The following is a 15,255-nucleotide window of genomic DNA, read 5'->3' as shown; positions in this document are numbered from 1 at the left end:
CAAAAAGATAAACGCATGCGTGTGTTCACTGCAGTATTATTTATCAGTATTACACTAAGTTAAACTAGAGGAAAACAAATACTGCATGATCTTTTTTTTTTTTTAAAGATTTTATTTATTTATTTGACAGAGAGAGATCACAAGCAGGCAGAGAGGCAGGCAGAGAGAGAGGAGGAAGCAGGCTCCCTGCTGAGCAGAGATCCCGATGTGGGGCTCGATCCCAGGACTCTGAGATCATGACCTGAGCCGAAGGCAGCGGCTTAACCCACTGAGCCACCCAGGTGCCCCACTGCATGATCTTTTTAAGTGGAATCAAAATCCAGATTGGTGGGTTTTGGTGGGTAAAGAACAGATTGGTGGTTGCCAGAGAGAAGGGGGGTTGTGATGGGGAAAAATGGGTGAAGGGGATCAAAAAACACAAACTTCCAGTTATAAAATAAATAAATATATGGCATAAGGGATATGGTTAACAATGCTATATTCACTTTGTGACAGATGGTAATTAAACCTGTTGTGATCATTTTGTAATGTATACAAGTATCAAAGTACTATGATGTATACTTGAAACTAAACTAATACTTCCTATGTCAGTTATAGCTCAATAAAAAATTAAATAATTTGTAAAAATTTTTTAAAAACTGAACTCCTGTTATATATCTCCTCATCTACCAAAAAACCAGTTTTTCCAATAATCTCTTTTTCTGTTAATGGCAGCTCCATCCTTTTATAATTACTCAGACTCAAAACCCTGGATTTCCTTACTTTTTCTTCTCAGTTCATATGCAGTCTGTAAGGAAAGCCTGCAGGTTTTACCTCAGATAATGTCTAGAAACTGTCCACTTTTCATCGTTCCCCACCAACACTACATAGCCCCAAGCTAATGTAATCTCTTAACTGAATTACTACAGTCACCTTTTAACAGATGTGTTTCTAATTTTGCCCTCTTGTAGTTTATTCTCAATATAGCATAAGTCAGATCATGTCATTCTTCTGCTTCCAATTCTCCATTGGTTTCTAATGACATTTGGATTCAAAGCCAGAGCCCTTAGTATCACCTGCAGTGCCTGTATCTTTTCCTTATACCCCTTGTTTTCTCTCTGATCTCTTGTACTCCTGCTGTATTCATTTCACTCTGACCATACTAGCCTCCTTGCTGTTCTTGGAACATACCAGCCTTTCTCCCACTTCAGGGCCTTTACCCATGCCATTTTATCTGTGTGTAATGTTTCCTAAACATTAGGAGTATAGCTGGTTCTTTTACTTCCTTCACATCTTTATTCATATTTCGTGTTCTCAGAGATAACTTACCTGGCCATCCAGTGTAAAACTTCAGTGTTCTTCTTTCTCCCAGCATTTCATATTCCCTTTTCTTATATTCATTTTGACTTAACATTGTATATATTCTCCTCCTACTAGAGTGAAAAATCCATGAAAGCAAGGATTTTTGTCCATTTTGCTTACTACTTCATCTCTAGCACCTAGAGCAGTAACTGATACAGGGTAATATTACAAATAATTGTTGAATGCATACGGAATGTGAACTCCAATTGAAAATAGTCTTTAAGTGCTAGAGGCATCCTGTAACATAAATAATCTCACCAAGTACTTGTTTAATGGTTTGATGATAATAGCCAGTATGTACTAAGCCTTTATTATATGCCAGCCAGCCTACCAGTAGTTATCACATTTTAGTCACATAATATAATGAGGTGTTATTCAGGAGTTCCCAAGGCCACCCTCAGATTTAGTGATTTTCTAGAATTACAGAGAGGTCAGCAAAGCTGTTATACTCAAAATTGCACTTTATTACAGCGAGGGATGCATGTTAAAATCCACAAAGAGTCGCATAAGGCAGAGTCCACAAGAAACCAGGCACAAGTTTCCAGTTGTCTTCTTCTAGTAGAGCCATATGGATGCTGCTTGCTTCTCCCAGCAGTGATGCGTGACAGCACAGAGAGTTTTGCTAGCTAAGGGAATTTACTTGAGCCCTGGTTAGGGTTTTTATTGGGGTCAGTCATGTTGGTATAGCTGGCTGGCTGCCTGTATGACTGACCTTTATCAGTCTCTCCAGATTCTCCAAAGGTCAAGCTGAAGTTAAATAACCCAAGGTCCCCACCATAAATCACATTGTTAGTTTAGGCTATCTGGAGTGGCACAAGGCCCCTACCGTGAATTACATTCACGGTATAGACTGTCTGGTCCCAGACCTACAGTTAAACAAAGACACATTCATCAGGTAGCATATTCCGAGGGCTTAAATGTTACCTCTGAGGAGTAGGTCAAAGACCAAACCTTCAGTATACATAATGTAGACAACTCTGGCTTGCTGAGATAGTTCTTTACTGGACATGGGGCATGTACTGTTACTTTCTTTTATAGATAAAGAAAGAGATTTTAGAGGCATGCCTTCTCCATGGTCCCACAGCAGAGTTCCTTGACTTTATAGCAAGAGTCAGCAAAGTTTTCTTTTATTGGGCTAAATAGTAAATACCTGTAAGATTTTGTGGGTCATTTAGATGCATGTAGCGACTATTCATATATATAAACAAGTAGAGTTGCTATGTTCAAGTAAATCTTTCCTTACAAAAACAGGCAGCCTGCAGGCTGTAGCTTGCCAACCCTTGCTCTGAAGTATTAAAAAATAAAACAACAAAAACAAACACAGTTTGTACTCTATTCTACTTAAAGCTGAGGAAAAGACTTAATCCATTCACTCCTGCAAGGATAGATTTTAGGAGATGTTTGCTAGAATTCACTGAATTTTTAGCACTGTTAATACTTTAAAGATGTAGACAATTTTTTGGCATAACTTTAAAAAATCTACAAAATTTTTTAGTTGCTTCCTAGTACAGTAAGATTTCTTGTTTTTGTTTTTTATTTTATTTATTTATATCAATTATTTTTATTAACATATAATATATTATTTGCCCCAGGGGTACAGGTCTATGAATCTTCAGGCTTACATACTTCACAGCACTCACCATATCACATACCCTCCCCAATGTCTATAACCCAACCACCCTGTCCACACACCACCTCTCCCCAGCAACCCTCCATTTTTTTTGTGAGATTAAGAGTCTCTTATGCTTTGTCTCCCTCCCGATCCCATCCTGTTTCATTTTTTTCCTTCTCTACCCCTCCAAACCCTCTACTCTGCCTCTCAACTTCCTCATATCAGGGCGATCATATGATAATTGTCTTTCTCTGATTGGTTTATTTGCTCAGCATAATATCCTCTAGTTCTATCCATGTCATTGCAAGTGGCAAGATTTCATTTCTTTTGGTGGCTGCATAGTATTCCATTGTGTATATATATACCACATATTTCTTACCCATTCATCTGTTGATGGACATCTAGGTTCTTTCCATAGTTTGGCTATTGTGGACATTGCTGCTCTAAACATTCGGGTGCACATGCCCCTTCGGATCACTACATTTGTATCTTTAAGGTAAATACCCAGTAGTGCAATCACTGGGTCATAGGGTAGTTCTATTTTCAACTTTTTGAGGAACCTCCATGCTGTTTTCCAGAGTGGCTGCACCAGCTTGCATTCCCACCAGCAGTGTAGGAGGGTTCTTCCCCTTTCTCCGCATCCTCTCCAACATCTGTTGTTTCTTGACTTGTTAATTTTAGGCATTCTGACTGGTATGAGGTGGTAACTCACTGTGGTTTTGATTTGTATTTCCCTGATGCCGAGTGATGTAGATCACTTTTTCATGTGTCTGTTGGCCATCTGGATGTCTTCTTTGCAGAAATGTCTGTTCATGTCCTCTGCCCATTTCTTGATTGGATTATTTGTTCTTTGGGTGTTAAGTTTGATAAATTCTTTATAGATTATGGATACTAACCTTTTATCTGATACATCATTTGCAAGTATCTTCTCCCATTCTGTCAGTTGTCTTTTGGTTTTGTTGACTGTTTCCTTTGCTGTGCAAAAGCTTTTTTTTTTTTTTTTATCTCGATGAAGTCCCAATAGTTCATTTGTTGCCCTTACTTCCCTTGCCTTTGGCAATGTTTCTATTCTTGTGTGTGGTCATCTATTTTTGTGTGTGGTGTAAGGAAATGGTCCAGTTTCATTTTTCTGCATGTTTTCCCAACATCATTTATTGAAGATATTGTCTTTTTCCCATCGGACATTCTTTCCTGCTTTGTCAAAGATTAGTGGACCATGGAGTTTAGGGTCTATTTCTGGGCTCTCTATTCTGTTCCATTGATCTATGTGTTTGTTTTGTGCCAGTACCATACTGTCTTGATGATGACAGCTTTGTAATAGAGCTTGAAGTCTGGAATTGTGTTCTACCAATTTTGGCTTTCTTTTTCAACATTCCTCTGGCTATTCGGGGTCTTTTCTGGTTCCATATAAATTCTAAGATTATTTATTCCATTTCTTTGAAAAACTGATGGTATTTTTCTTGGTTTTGTTTAAGATAAGGGGATGATACATTTTTCTAATACCACGGTAGGCCTTAATGTACCAACTCTTTAGAAAATCCATGACCAGACAGTAATATTTGTCTTCAAGATATCTGGCCATTAAGTTTGGGAATTGAACTTTATCCATCTCCCTCACCTTACATTTTAAGAGTTTGAGGGGATAAATAGGTTAACTTTGGTACGTATGTATGACCTATCACTTTTCTACATTCATGTACAGTTCTCTGTGAATTTTTAGAAATGTTCCTTATTGATATTTTATATATATTAATTTATATAATAATTATGTAATAAAGATATATGTTCGGTTTTTTCAGAAATCTTGTTTTTATTTTGTCTTGTATATCAGTTATACTCAGAATCCATATGTAACAATTGTTAGGTTTACCATGGTTGTAGTATTTGGTTAATGAATCTAGTTTTTGAACCCTAGATAGTTTAAATGCTAGTGTGCTTTTTTTTTTAAGGTTTTTATTTTGAAATAATTGTAGATTCACAGGAAATTGCAAAAGTAGTATAGTGAGGACCCAGGTACTCTTCAGCTAGTCTTTCCCAATGACTATATCTTTAAGTACAATATCAGAAACAGGAATCAGATATTAAATGTAAGTATATATACTTTTATTAAGTGGGAAGATTTTTGTAGCCATCTCTCCAAACAAGATAAAGAATTACTCCATCACTGCAAAGATCTTCCTTATGTTATTCCTTGGTTACACCTTTCCCCCTACTTCTTAAATTCCTAACCTTAGCAAACATTAATCTGTTTTCCATCTCTGTAATTTTGGTATAAATACAGATTTGCTGGAGGTTGGCTGGAAGATTATTAATTTTGTTATAAAAGAGCCAGCTTTGTTTTTATTGACTGATTGTTTTTCTCTTGCTCTGTTTTCTATTTCACTGACTTCTACTGATCATTTTTTCTCCTTTTTTCTGCTTACTTTAGATTTAATTTTCCCTTTTGTAGTTTTGTAAGGTGCAGCTAAGGTCATTGATTTAAAACTTACTTTCTGAGACAATTTAGTGCTATAAATTTATCCATGAATACTGCTTTAGCAAATCCCACATTTTTTAAACTTTGAATCGGTTATAGATTCACATACATTGGTAAGAAATAACAGAGAGAGATCTCATGTATCCTTTATCCAGTTTCCCCCAATGGTAACATTGCAAAACTGTAGTACAATATCACAACCAAGATATTGACATTAATACAGACAGAGATACAGAACATTTCCATCACAGCAAGGATCCCTCTTGTTGCCCTTATAGCCATACCTACTTTCTTCCTGGCTACCCCTAAATAATCCTTAACCCTTGATAACCACTAATCTGTCCTCCATTTCTATAATTTTGTCATTTCAAGAATGTTACGTAAATGGAATCATTCAGAGTGTTACCTCTTCAGATTTTTTTTTTTTTTACCCAGCATAATAATCTGGATATTCATCAAGCTTGTTGCATATATCAGTAGTTCATTCATTTTTATTGCTTAGTAATACTCCATGGGATGGGTTACCACAGTTTATTTGAAAGCTCTTCACTCATTGAAGGATATCTGCATTGTTTACAGTTTTTGGCTATTACAAATAAACTTCTGTAAACATTTATGTACTGGTTTTTGGTGAACCTAATTCTTAACTTCTCTGGGATAGATGCCCATGTCTGCAGTTGCTGGCTTTATGGTAATTGCATGCTAAGTTTTAAACTTGGTTAACTCAGCGTCCAGATTACTCTTTTGTGGTAGCAGTTTAAATCTTTGTTCAGTTCTTTTAGATTTAGCTGTGCTGTTTAAGAGTCACCTTAGAAAAACATAGTTTAGTGGTCAGCAAGAAATTTGGATGGAGTTTATAAGATTTCAGGGTTTCCTTTCTTAGGCTCTCTCCTTTTGTGGATTCCTAGCCTTACTTCCCAGTTTCTGACTTTGTCCTAAACTTAGCGTTCTTGTTTGTTGTTTGAATAAGGCAAATTTTTGGCCTTCTCAAGTAGTTCCAACTAGGACCCACCTTCAAGAATAAAGCTATGAAAGCAGAAGAATTAGCCAGTGCTATTCCTTCTTTCCAAGTGTAGACTTCTCTCCAGATTCTGCCAGCTATTCATATATTTCTAGTGTTTTCAGGCGGAGATTTTTAAAAATTTAATCTAGGATTTGTAGTTTTTACCTGCAGGAGGATTAGCCCAGTAAGACATACTCTACCATTACTCAAAGTGGTCCTGTTGTATATTATTTAAAATTTTATACAAATTGGAGCATTTTATACAAATGGTAACATACCATTCTTTTTCTTGCTTTTTAAACTTAATATATAGTGGAGAGTTTCTTTTGAATGTATATAATTATGCCTTTTTATAATTATATAATTATCTGCTGCATGGATATATTCTATTCAACAAGTTCCACTGTTGGTGGACACTTGGTTTGTTCCCATTTTTTGCATTTAAATATTGCTGCATTATGTATCCTTGAACATAAGGCATTTTGTATATATGCAGGCATTTTTGGATTAATTCTTAGAAGTAAAATTGTCAGATTGGCCTACATAAAGATGGCTGTGATTCATACTTTCAACAACATTGGGTAAGAATGCCAGTTTTCTCCCCCACACACTAACCAACTCAGTATTAAAATTTTTGTCCCATCTGTCTATTTTTACAAATGACTTTTAGTTTGGTTTTTTTTTAAGATTTTATTTATTTATTTGACAGAGAGAGAGATCACAAGTAGGCAGAGAGAGGAGGAAGAGGCTCCCCTCTGAGCAGAGAGCCCAATGTGGGGCTCAATCCCAGGACCCTGAGATCATGACCTGAGCCGAAGGCAGAGGCTTAATCCACTAAGCCACCCAGGTGCTTTTCTCTTAGACTAAGCATCTTTTAGTATGTTCAAAGGCCATTTATGTTTTTTTATGAACTTTCTTTTTATGTTTTTTTGCCCATTTTTCTTCTGAGATTTTTATTTTTATTTTTTATTTTTTTTACTTGTAGGAACTTTTTTTTTTTTTTAAAGATTTTATTCATTTATCAGAGGGAGTGAGAGCGAGCACAGGCAGACAGAATGGCAGGCAGAGGCAGAGGGAGAAACAGGCTCCCCGCTGAGCAAGGAGCCTGATGCAGGACTCGATCCCAGGACGCTGGGACCATGACCTGAGCCGAAGGCAGCCGCCCAACCAACTGAGCCATCCAGGCATCCCGGAACTTTTCATCTATTAAACATATTCTTACATTACACATTGTCAGGGAAATAGAAATAAAAACTATAATGAAACACCATCTCATACCTATCAAAATGGCTAAAATTAATAACACACACAAGACCAACAGATGTTGGCAAGGTTGCAGAGAAAAGGCAACACTCTTACACTTGTTGGTGGGAATGCAGGCTGGTACAATCACTTGGAAGACAGTATGGAGGTTCCTCAAAAATTTAGAACTTCCCTTGATTTAGCCATTGAACTGCTAGGTATTTACCCAAAGGATACAAAAGTACTGGTTCAAAGGGATATGTTCACCCCAATGCTTATATTTATAGCAACATTATCAACAATAGTCAAATCGTAGGAAGAGCCCAAATGTCCATCAGCTGATGAATGGATAAAAAAAGATATGTGCTGTGTGTGTGTGTGAGTGTGTGTGTGTGTGTGTGTGTGTGTGTCTGTAATGGAATATTACTCAGCCATAAAAATTAATGATTTCTTGCTTTTTGCAGCAAAATGAATGGAGCTAGAGAATAATATGTTAAGTGAAATAAGTCAGAGAAAGACAAATACCATATGATTTCACTCATGTAGAATTTAAGAAACAAAACAGTTGAACCTGGGGGAAAAAAGAGAGGTAAACCATAAAACAGACTCTTAACTATAGAGAACAAATAGGGTTGATGGAGGAGAAATGGTCAGAGGCACGAGTTAAATGGGCAATGGGTATTAAGGAGAGCACTTTTGATGAGCTCTTGGTGTTAAAAAGTGATGAACCCCAAAATTCTACACCTGAAGTTAATATTATACTGTATGTTTACTAACTGGAATTTTAAAATTTTTTTTAAAAAACTTATTTATTTATTTGACAGAGAAAGAGAGAGAGCACTAGCAGGGGGAGCAGCAGAGTGAGAGGGAGATGCAGCCTCCCCATTGAGCAGGGAGTCCGATGTTGGGTTGAATCCTAAGTCCCTGACATCATGACCTGAGCCGAAGGCAGATGCTTAACCAACTGAGCCACCCAGGTGCCCCAACGAACTGGAATTTAAATGAAAACTTGAAAGTACAAAAGTATACAAACAAAAAATATATTCTTTGTCATATGTGCCCACATTTTTTCCTGTTTTTTGACTGTGTTCTGACTTGATTTAGGAGACTTTACCTTGAAGGAGGTTTTTATTTTTAGTCAAGTCTGTTAGTTTTCTATTATGGTATTTGAATCATATTTAGAGAAGCCCTTCCCCATTTCAGGATTTAAAATTTTGTCCTGTATTTTCTCCTGGTGTTTTTTTTTCCCCCGTTTTTTATTATGTTCGAATTTTTATCTTTCTGAATCTAAAATTTATTTTGGGAGAAAGAATATAGAGACAAGGTACGCTTTAAAATTTTTTTTTCCATTTTATTTTATTTCTTTTCAGTGTTCCAGAATTCATTGTTTATGTACCACACCCAGTGCTCCATGCAATTCGTGCCCTCCATAATACCCACCACCAAGCTCACCCATTCCCTCACCACCACCCATCCAAAACCCTCAGTGTGTTTCTCAGAGTCCACAGTCTCTCATGGTTTGTCTCCCCTCTGACTTCCATTTGCAAATCAATCAATGTGATAGAATAAATCAAGAGATTAGAGAAGAACCATATGATCCTCTCAATTGATACAGAAAAAGCATTTGACAAGATACAGCATCTGTTCCTGATTAAAATGCTTCAAAGTATAGGGATAGAGGAAACATTCCTCAACTTCATAAAATCTATCTATGAAAAACCCACAGCGAATATCATTCTCAATGGGGAAAAGCTGACACCTTCCCTTTGAGATCAGGAACACAACACTCTCTCCACTCTTGTTCAACATAATACTAGAAGTCCTAGCAATTGGAACACAAAGCAATCAGAAAACAAAAAGAAACAAAAGGTATTCAAATTGGCAAAGAAGAAGTCAAACTCTCCCTCTTCACAGATGACATGATACTTTATATGGAAAACCCGAAAGACTCCAGCCCCAAACTACGAGAACTCATTCAGCAATTCAGTAATGTGGCAGGATACAAAAATCAATGCACAGAAATCAGCTGCTTTCTTAAACACTAGCAATGAAAATACAGAAAAGGAAATTAGAAAGTAGATTCCATTTACTGTAGCACCAAGAACCATAAGATACCTCTGAATAAACCTAACTAAAGAAGTAAAGGATCTGTACTCGAGGAACTACAGAACCACTTGTGAAAGAAATTGAAGAAGACACAAAGAGATGGAAGACCATTCCATGTTCGTGGATCAGAAGAATAAACATTCTTAAAATGTCTATATTGCCTAGAACAATCTATACTTTCAGTGCCATCCTGATCCAAATTCCACCGGCATTTTTCAAAGAGCTGGAACAAACAATCCTAAAATTTGTATGGAACCAGAAGAGACCCTGAACTGCTAAGGAAATGTTGAAAAAGAAAAACAAAACTGGGAGCATCACGTTCCCTGATTTCAAGCTTTACTACAAAGCTGTGATCACCAAGACAGCATGGTACTGGCACAAAAACAGACACATAGACCAGTGGAACAGAATAGAGAGACCAGATATGGACCCACAACTCTATGGTCAAATAATCTCTGACAGAGCAGGAAAAAATATACAGTATAAAAAAGACAGTCTCTTCAATAAATGCTGCTGGTAAAACTGGACAGCTATCTATAGAAGAATGAAGCTCAACCATTCTTTTCCACCATACACAAAGATAAACTCAAAATGGATAAAAGACCTCCACGTGAGGCAGGAATCTATCAAAACCCTAGAGGAGAACGTAAGTGGTAAGTAACCTCTTCGACATCGGTCATGGCAACTTCTTTCAAAACATGTCTCCAAAGACAAAGGAAATAAAAGCAAAAATGAACTTTGGGGACTTCTTCAAGATCAAAAGCCTCTGCAAAGCAAATGGAACAGTCAACAAAACAAAAAGGCAACCCACGGAATGGGAGAAGATATTCACTAATGACACTACAGACAAAGGGCTGATATCCAAGATCTATAAAGAAATTCCTCAAACTCAACCACACAAAACAGACTATCATGTCAAAAAATGGGCAGAAGACATGAACAGACACTTCTCCAAAGAAGACATACAAGTGGCTAACAGGCACATGAAAAAAATGTGCATCATCATTAGCCATCAGGGAGATTCAAATCAAAACCACATTGAGATACCACCTTATACCAGTTAGAATGGCCAAAATTAAGACAGGAAATAACAAGTGTTGGAGGGGATGTGGAGAAAGGGGAACCCTCTTACACTGTTGGTGGGAATGCAAGTTGGTGCAGCCACTTTGGAGAACAGTGTGGAGATTCCTCAAAAATGAAAAATAGAGCTACCCTATGACCCTGCAATTGCACTACTGGGTATTTACCCCAAAGATACAGATATAATGAAAACAAGGGCCACTTGTACCCCAATGTTTATAGCAGCAATGGCCTCAGTTGCCAAACTGTGGATAGAACCAAGATGCCCTTCAATGGATGAATGGATAAAGAAGATATACATATATCTTCCATATATACATGTCCATATATACAATGGAGTATTATGTCTCCATCAGAAAGGATGAATACTCAACAGCAACATGGAAGGGACTGGAAGAGATTATGCTGAATAAAAATTTTTTTGATGGATGGATTTTGTGTACTTTGTATTCTCCTAAGATAGAAAAATATCTAAAATATTTATATTCACACCTGTTGATGTCAGAATTTATGGTTTCTGCTTTTGGTGTCATGCTTAGGCTTTCTCCACCCTCCAAATTATACAAATACCCACCTTTATTTTATTTTTGCTACTTTGATATTTAGTTTTTATATTTAAGTCTGATGAATCTAAAAAGTATTTTGACATATGGCGAGTGAGTTGGTACTGAACTTATTTTCTATACAGTTAACTAGCCCATTTTTCTACTGCCATTTGTTTATTGAATCATTTCCTCGCAAATTTCAAATCCTGTCTTTAATATTTTCAAATTTTAATCTTGGAACTATTCCTTCACTTTTGTTTCATTGATTGCTCAGGTCCTTGTACTAATACCATACTATCGTTTATTTGAAAAATAAAAATATCTAGCAAAATAAAAATAAAACAAGGATAGTTTGGTTTAAAAGACACAAGGTTGTATTATAAATTTAAAATATTTTTTGGCTATTCTTCTAAGAGCACTTTAAACTCGCATGATAAAAAAGTTTAAATTAATTTGGAGAGAATTAACATTTAATATTCTCATTCAGGAATATGGTATATTTTTGTATTTGTGAATGTTTTAGGTTTCTCAGTTAATTTTTATAATTTTCTTTGCAAGGGTTAGTAATATATGCAGTATGTATCATTATTGTACTATGTGATTATATACTTTAAAAAAGAATAGTTGTTGGGAGTACCTGGGTGGTTCAGTTAGTTAGGCGTCCAACTCTTGATTTCAGCTCAGGTCATGGTCTCAGGGTATTGTGATTGAGCCCAGATTGAGCCTAGAGTTAAGCTCCATTTCCTGCTTGAAATTCTCTCTCTCTTTCTCTGTCTGCCCCTCCCTGCATGCCTGCACGCACGCACACACATGTGTGTGTGCGTGTGCGCGCAGACGTGCTTGCTCGCTTACTCTCTCAAAAAAAAAAAAAGAATAGTTGTTAAGAGAGTACATTTTCAGAGTTCTCATCACAAGGAGAAATTTTTTTTTTCTTTTTTTGGTTGCATCTCTGTGAGATGGGTGTTAGCTGAATCTAGTGTAACAGTTTTACAATATATGTAAATCTAACCATCATGCTGTATGCCTTACACTTATACAGTAATATATATCAATTCTCAGTGAGATTGGAAAAATTTTTGATAATTAAAACATTTAAGTTTTTTGAAATTAAAAAGACAAGAAAGATATAAAGTAAGGTATTAAATGGTTATCTCTGCTCAAATGATAGGTGATTTGGGAGTTTATTTTCTTGGTGCCTGCCTGTTTTCAAAAGTTTAATATTTATGCATGTATAACTTCTTTATACATGGTTAAATATTAAAAGTAACAATTCCAGAACACTTATGTGGCATGTTTTAAGTATAGTGATATATGAAATATATATAAATAGTTCTAATGAGAAAAATAAATTTATGTTCAAAAATACCATTGGAAAATAAAAAATCACTTAAAGCTTTTTATCTGAACGAAAATAAGTATAACTTTAATTGCTCATAATAATTTTAAGTGTTGGCTAGCTGAAGGTGATGTCAAAGGCTGAGTAAAGGGCGCCTGGGTGGCTCGGTTGGTTGGGTGGCTGCCTTCGGCTCAGGTCATGATCCTAGAGTCTTGGGATCGAGTCCCGCATCAGGCTCCTTGCTCAGTGGGGAGTCTGCTTCTCCTGCTGACCTCTCTACTCTTATGCGCGCTCTCTCTCTCAAATAAATAAATAAAATCTTAAAAAAAAAAAAAAAAGCTGTGTAAATTTATGATTTCTATTAATTTCTCTTAACAGAGGAATTTTTAAGTCAGTGTTCAGTATTTCAAATAATATATAGAGTTGTCAGTTGGCTATAATCTAGTGGTTTAAATAACATCTAATATATTTTAAATTATCTGGTAAGCCTCATAGCTTAATATGGAATGCAGAAATATTCACTTACACTTTTTAACCATAATCTCTTCACAGTGTAGATTTTCAGAAAAGGTGATTATTAAAGAAGAAAAAGAAAATATTTTTGAAGTTTGCAAAAGGTCGGTACCATTTTTAATTATGTAATTTTAATATAGTCATATAATTTGTATTTTTATTTTTGTATGTGTGTTTTTCATTCTTTGCTCTATGTACTTGGGCTACTATGCCTTAAGCCATACATGGATATTATTAATTGGTTTATCAGATATACTTAGATGTCAGGGATACTTTTAGTTACCTTAAAGCTGTGACAAAGATTTTTGAGCCATTAAAATATTTTTTGAGGAAGGAATAAGGAAGAGTGATAAAAGAAAAAAGAATGTGGAATGTGTATGTGACTTTTATGGAAGTAAAATGACAAGAAATCCGATGAATATTGCAGTTTGCAGGTATCTGATGTGGTTGTGGTAATTAGTACTAATAGTTACAGTACACTCACTAGTACATATGCAAATACCAAACTTAGAATCAGAGGGCACCTTGGAGATAACCTGACCCATCCTGCACCCCAGTTTTGCTCTTGAGGCAAGGTATACTCAGATCAGGTGACGAATGTATTCAAGTACTTTTATATTAAGGCTGTAGTTTTCAAAGTGTGATCCTTTTAGCAGTAGAATCAAATGCGAGCATGTCAGAAATAAAAATTATTTGGTCCTGTCCCTGACCTGCTGAATTAGAAACTCTGGAGATGGGGCCCATCAGTCTGTTTCAGTAAGACCACCAGCTGATCCTAATACGTGCTCAAGTTTGAGAACCTTTGTATGAAGGAAAAGCCTAGGTAAGAATTAGATTGGCATAAAAACCCAGTTTGATCCATGACCATTTGAAATTTTAAAAGGGAAAAAATGACAAAAGTTAACTGTTTTTCTTCTATTGAAAGCATTTTGCTTACAAACTAGGGTCACTGCAGCCTGAAGAGTTTTATCATCAGTTTGATTCTACCATAATGACCAGGCGTGTGACACTGGACAAGTCAAGCTTCAGTCATCCAATCAAAAACAAAAGAATTTTGCTAATCTTTTACATCTATAAAATTACGTAATTTTTATTTATTTCTTCTGTATTTTTGCTTTTGTTTTGAGAAAGGTTATGTTGGTTGCACATATTAGTGATGTCCCAAGTTGGAAAGAGAAGTGATTATCTTTATTTTCTGTTGTGTGCATGTGAGCAGATGCATGAGCAGAAGAAGGGTCAGAGGGAGAAGGAGACTCCCCACTGAGAGGGGAAGCCTAATGCAGGGCTTGATCCCAGGACCCTGGGATCATGACCTGAGCCAGAGGCAGACACTTCACTGCTTACCTGACTGGACACCTAGGCGCCTTTGTGTAATTTTTAAGCTCTGTCAATGCTACTAAGTTGAAACTGTTAAAAGCATGAGACCCTCTTTTTTCTTACTATTTTTATTCTCCTCTGACCCAGGGAACCCCAGCTGAAAAAGCTTGTTAGAATTGTTTTTAAGGTAAAATATAGTATCTGAGTGATTTTTCTCCTAAAAACTGAATTCATTTCCATCAGTCAGCTTCAAGATACTTCCCACTCTCCCCCTTTCTTATTTCTTTTTCTAGGTAAGTGAAACTCCAGAAAACTCTTTAAGTTTTTCTAAAATTGGTTATACAGGATCTCATGTATTAAAATAAAGTCAAAGCTGTTTAAATCTAAGCAACCAAGAAGAGTACATTTTTTATACCTTCTTCCCAAAGGAGGCTCTCAAGTACATGTATAAGTTTATTAAATATACTTGTCCTAAGAATAATTTATAATTCATTTATTTCACTGTACTGTCAATAGAATAATTGGATGTTCTTTTCTGGATTAGAATGCTAGCTAAGTTCCTTCTCAGCCTTTTTGTCTGGCATGATCAAAAATATTCTGCTCTAGTTTTAACCCAACCACCTTACTCCTACCCCTATCCTGACCATTTACCATGCTTTTGTTTCCTATTTAAGAAGGCAAGAA

At 36.1% G+C, this 15,255-nt stretch overlaps 1 protein-coding gene across 1 annotated transcript in view; it reads left to right on the top strand.

Moving 5' to 3' along the window:
* The window catches only part of TOPAZ1 (testis and ovary specific TOPAZ 1), a 133,260-nt gene that overhangs the window by 23,461 nt on the left and 94,544 nt on the right, over window positions 1-15,255 (top strand). Inside the window, 1 exon segment of the mRNA XM_045089042.1 lies at window positions 13,294-13,358. Coding sequence (XP_044944977.1) covers window positions 13,294-13,358 — 65 coding nt within the window.

This window comes from Mustela putorius, unplaced genomic scaffold, assembly GCF_011764305.1.
Source record: "Mustela putorius furo isolate JIRA1106 unplaced genomic scaffold, ASM1176430v1.1 tig00003834_pilon_pilon_pilon, whole genome shotgun sequence".
NCBI classification, from domain to species: Eukaryota; Metazoa; Chordata; class Mammalia; order Carnivora; family Mustelidae; genus Mustela; species Mustela putorius.
Note: the sequence above shows the minus strand (reverse complement) of the source record. Positions and strands in the feature narration are given on the sequence as shown.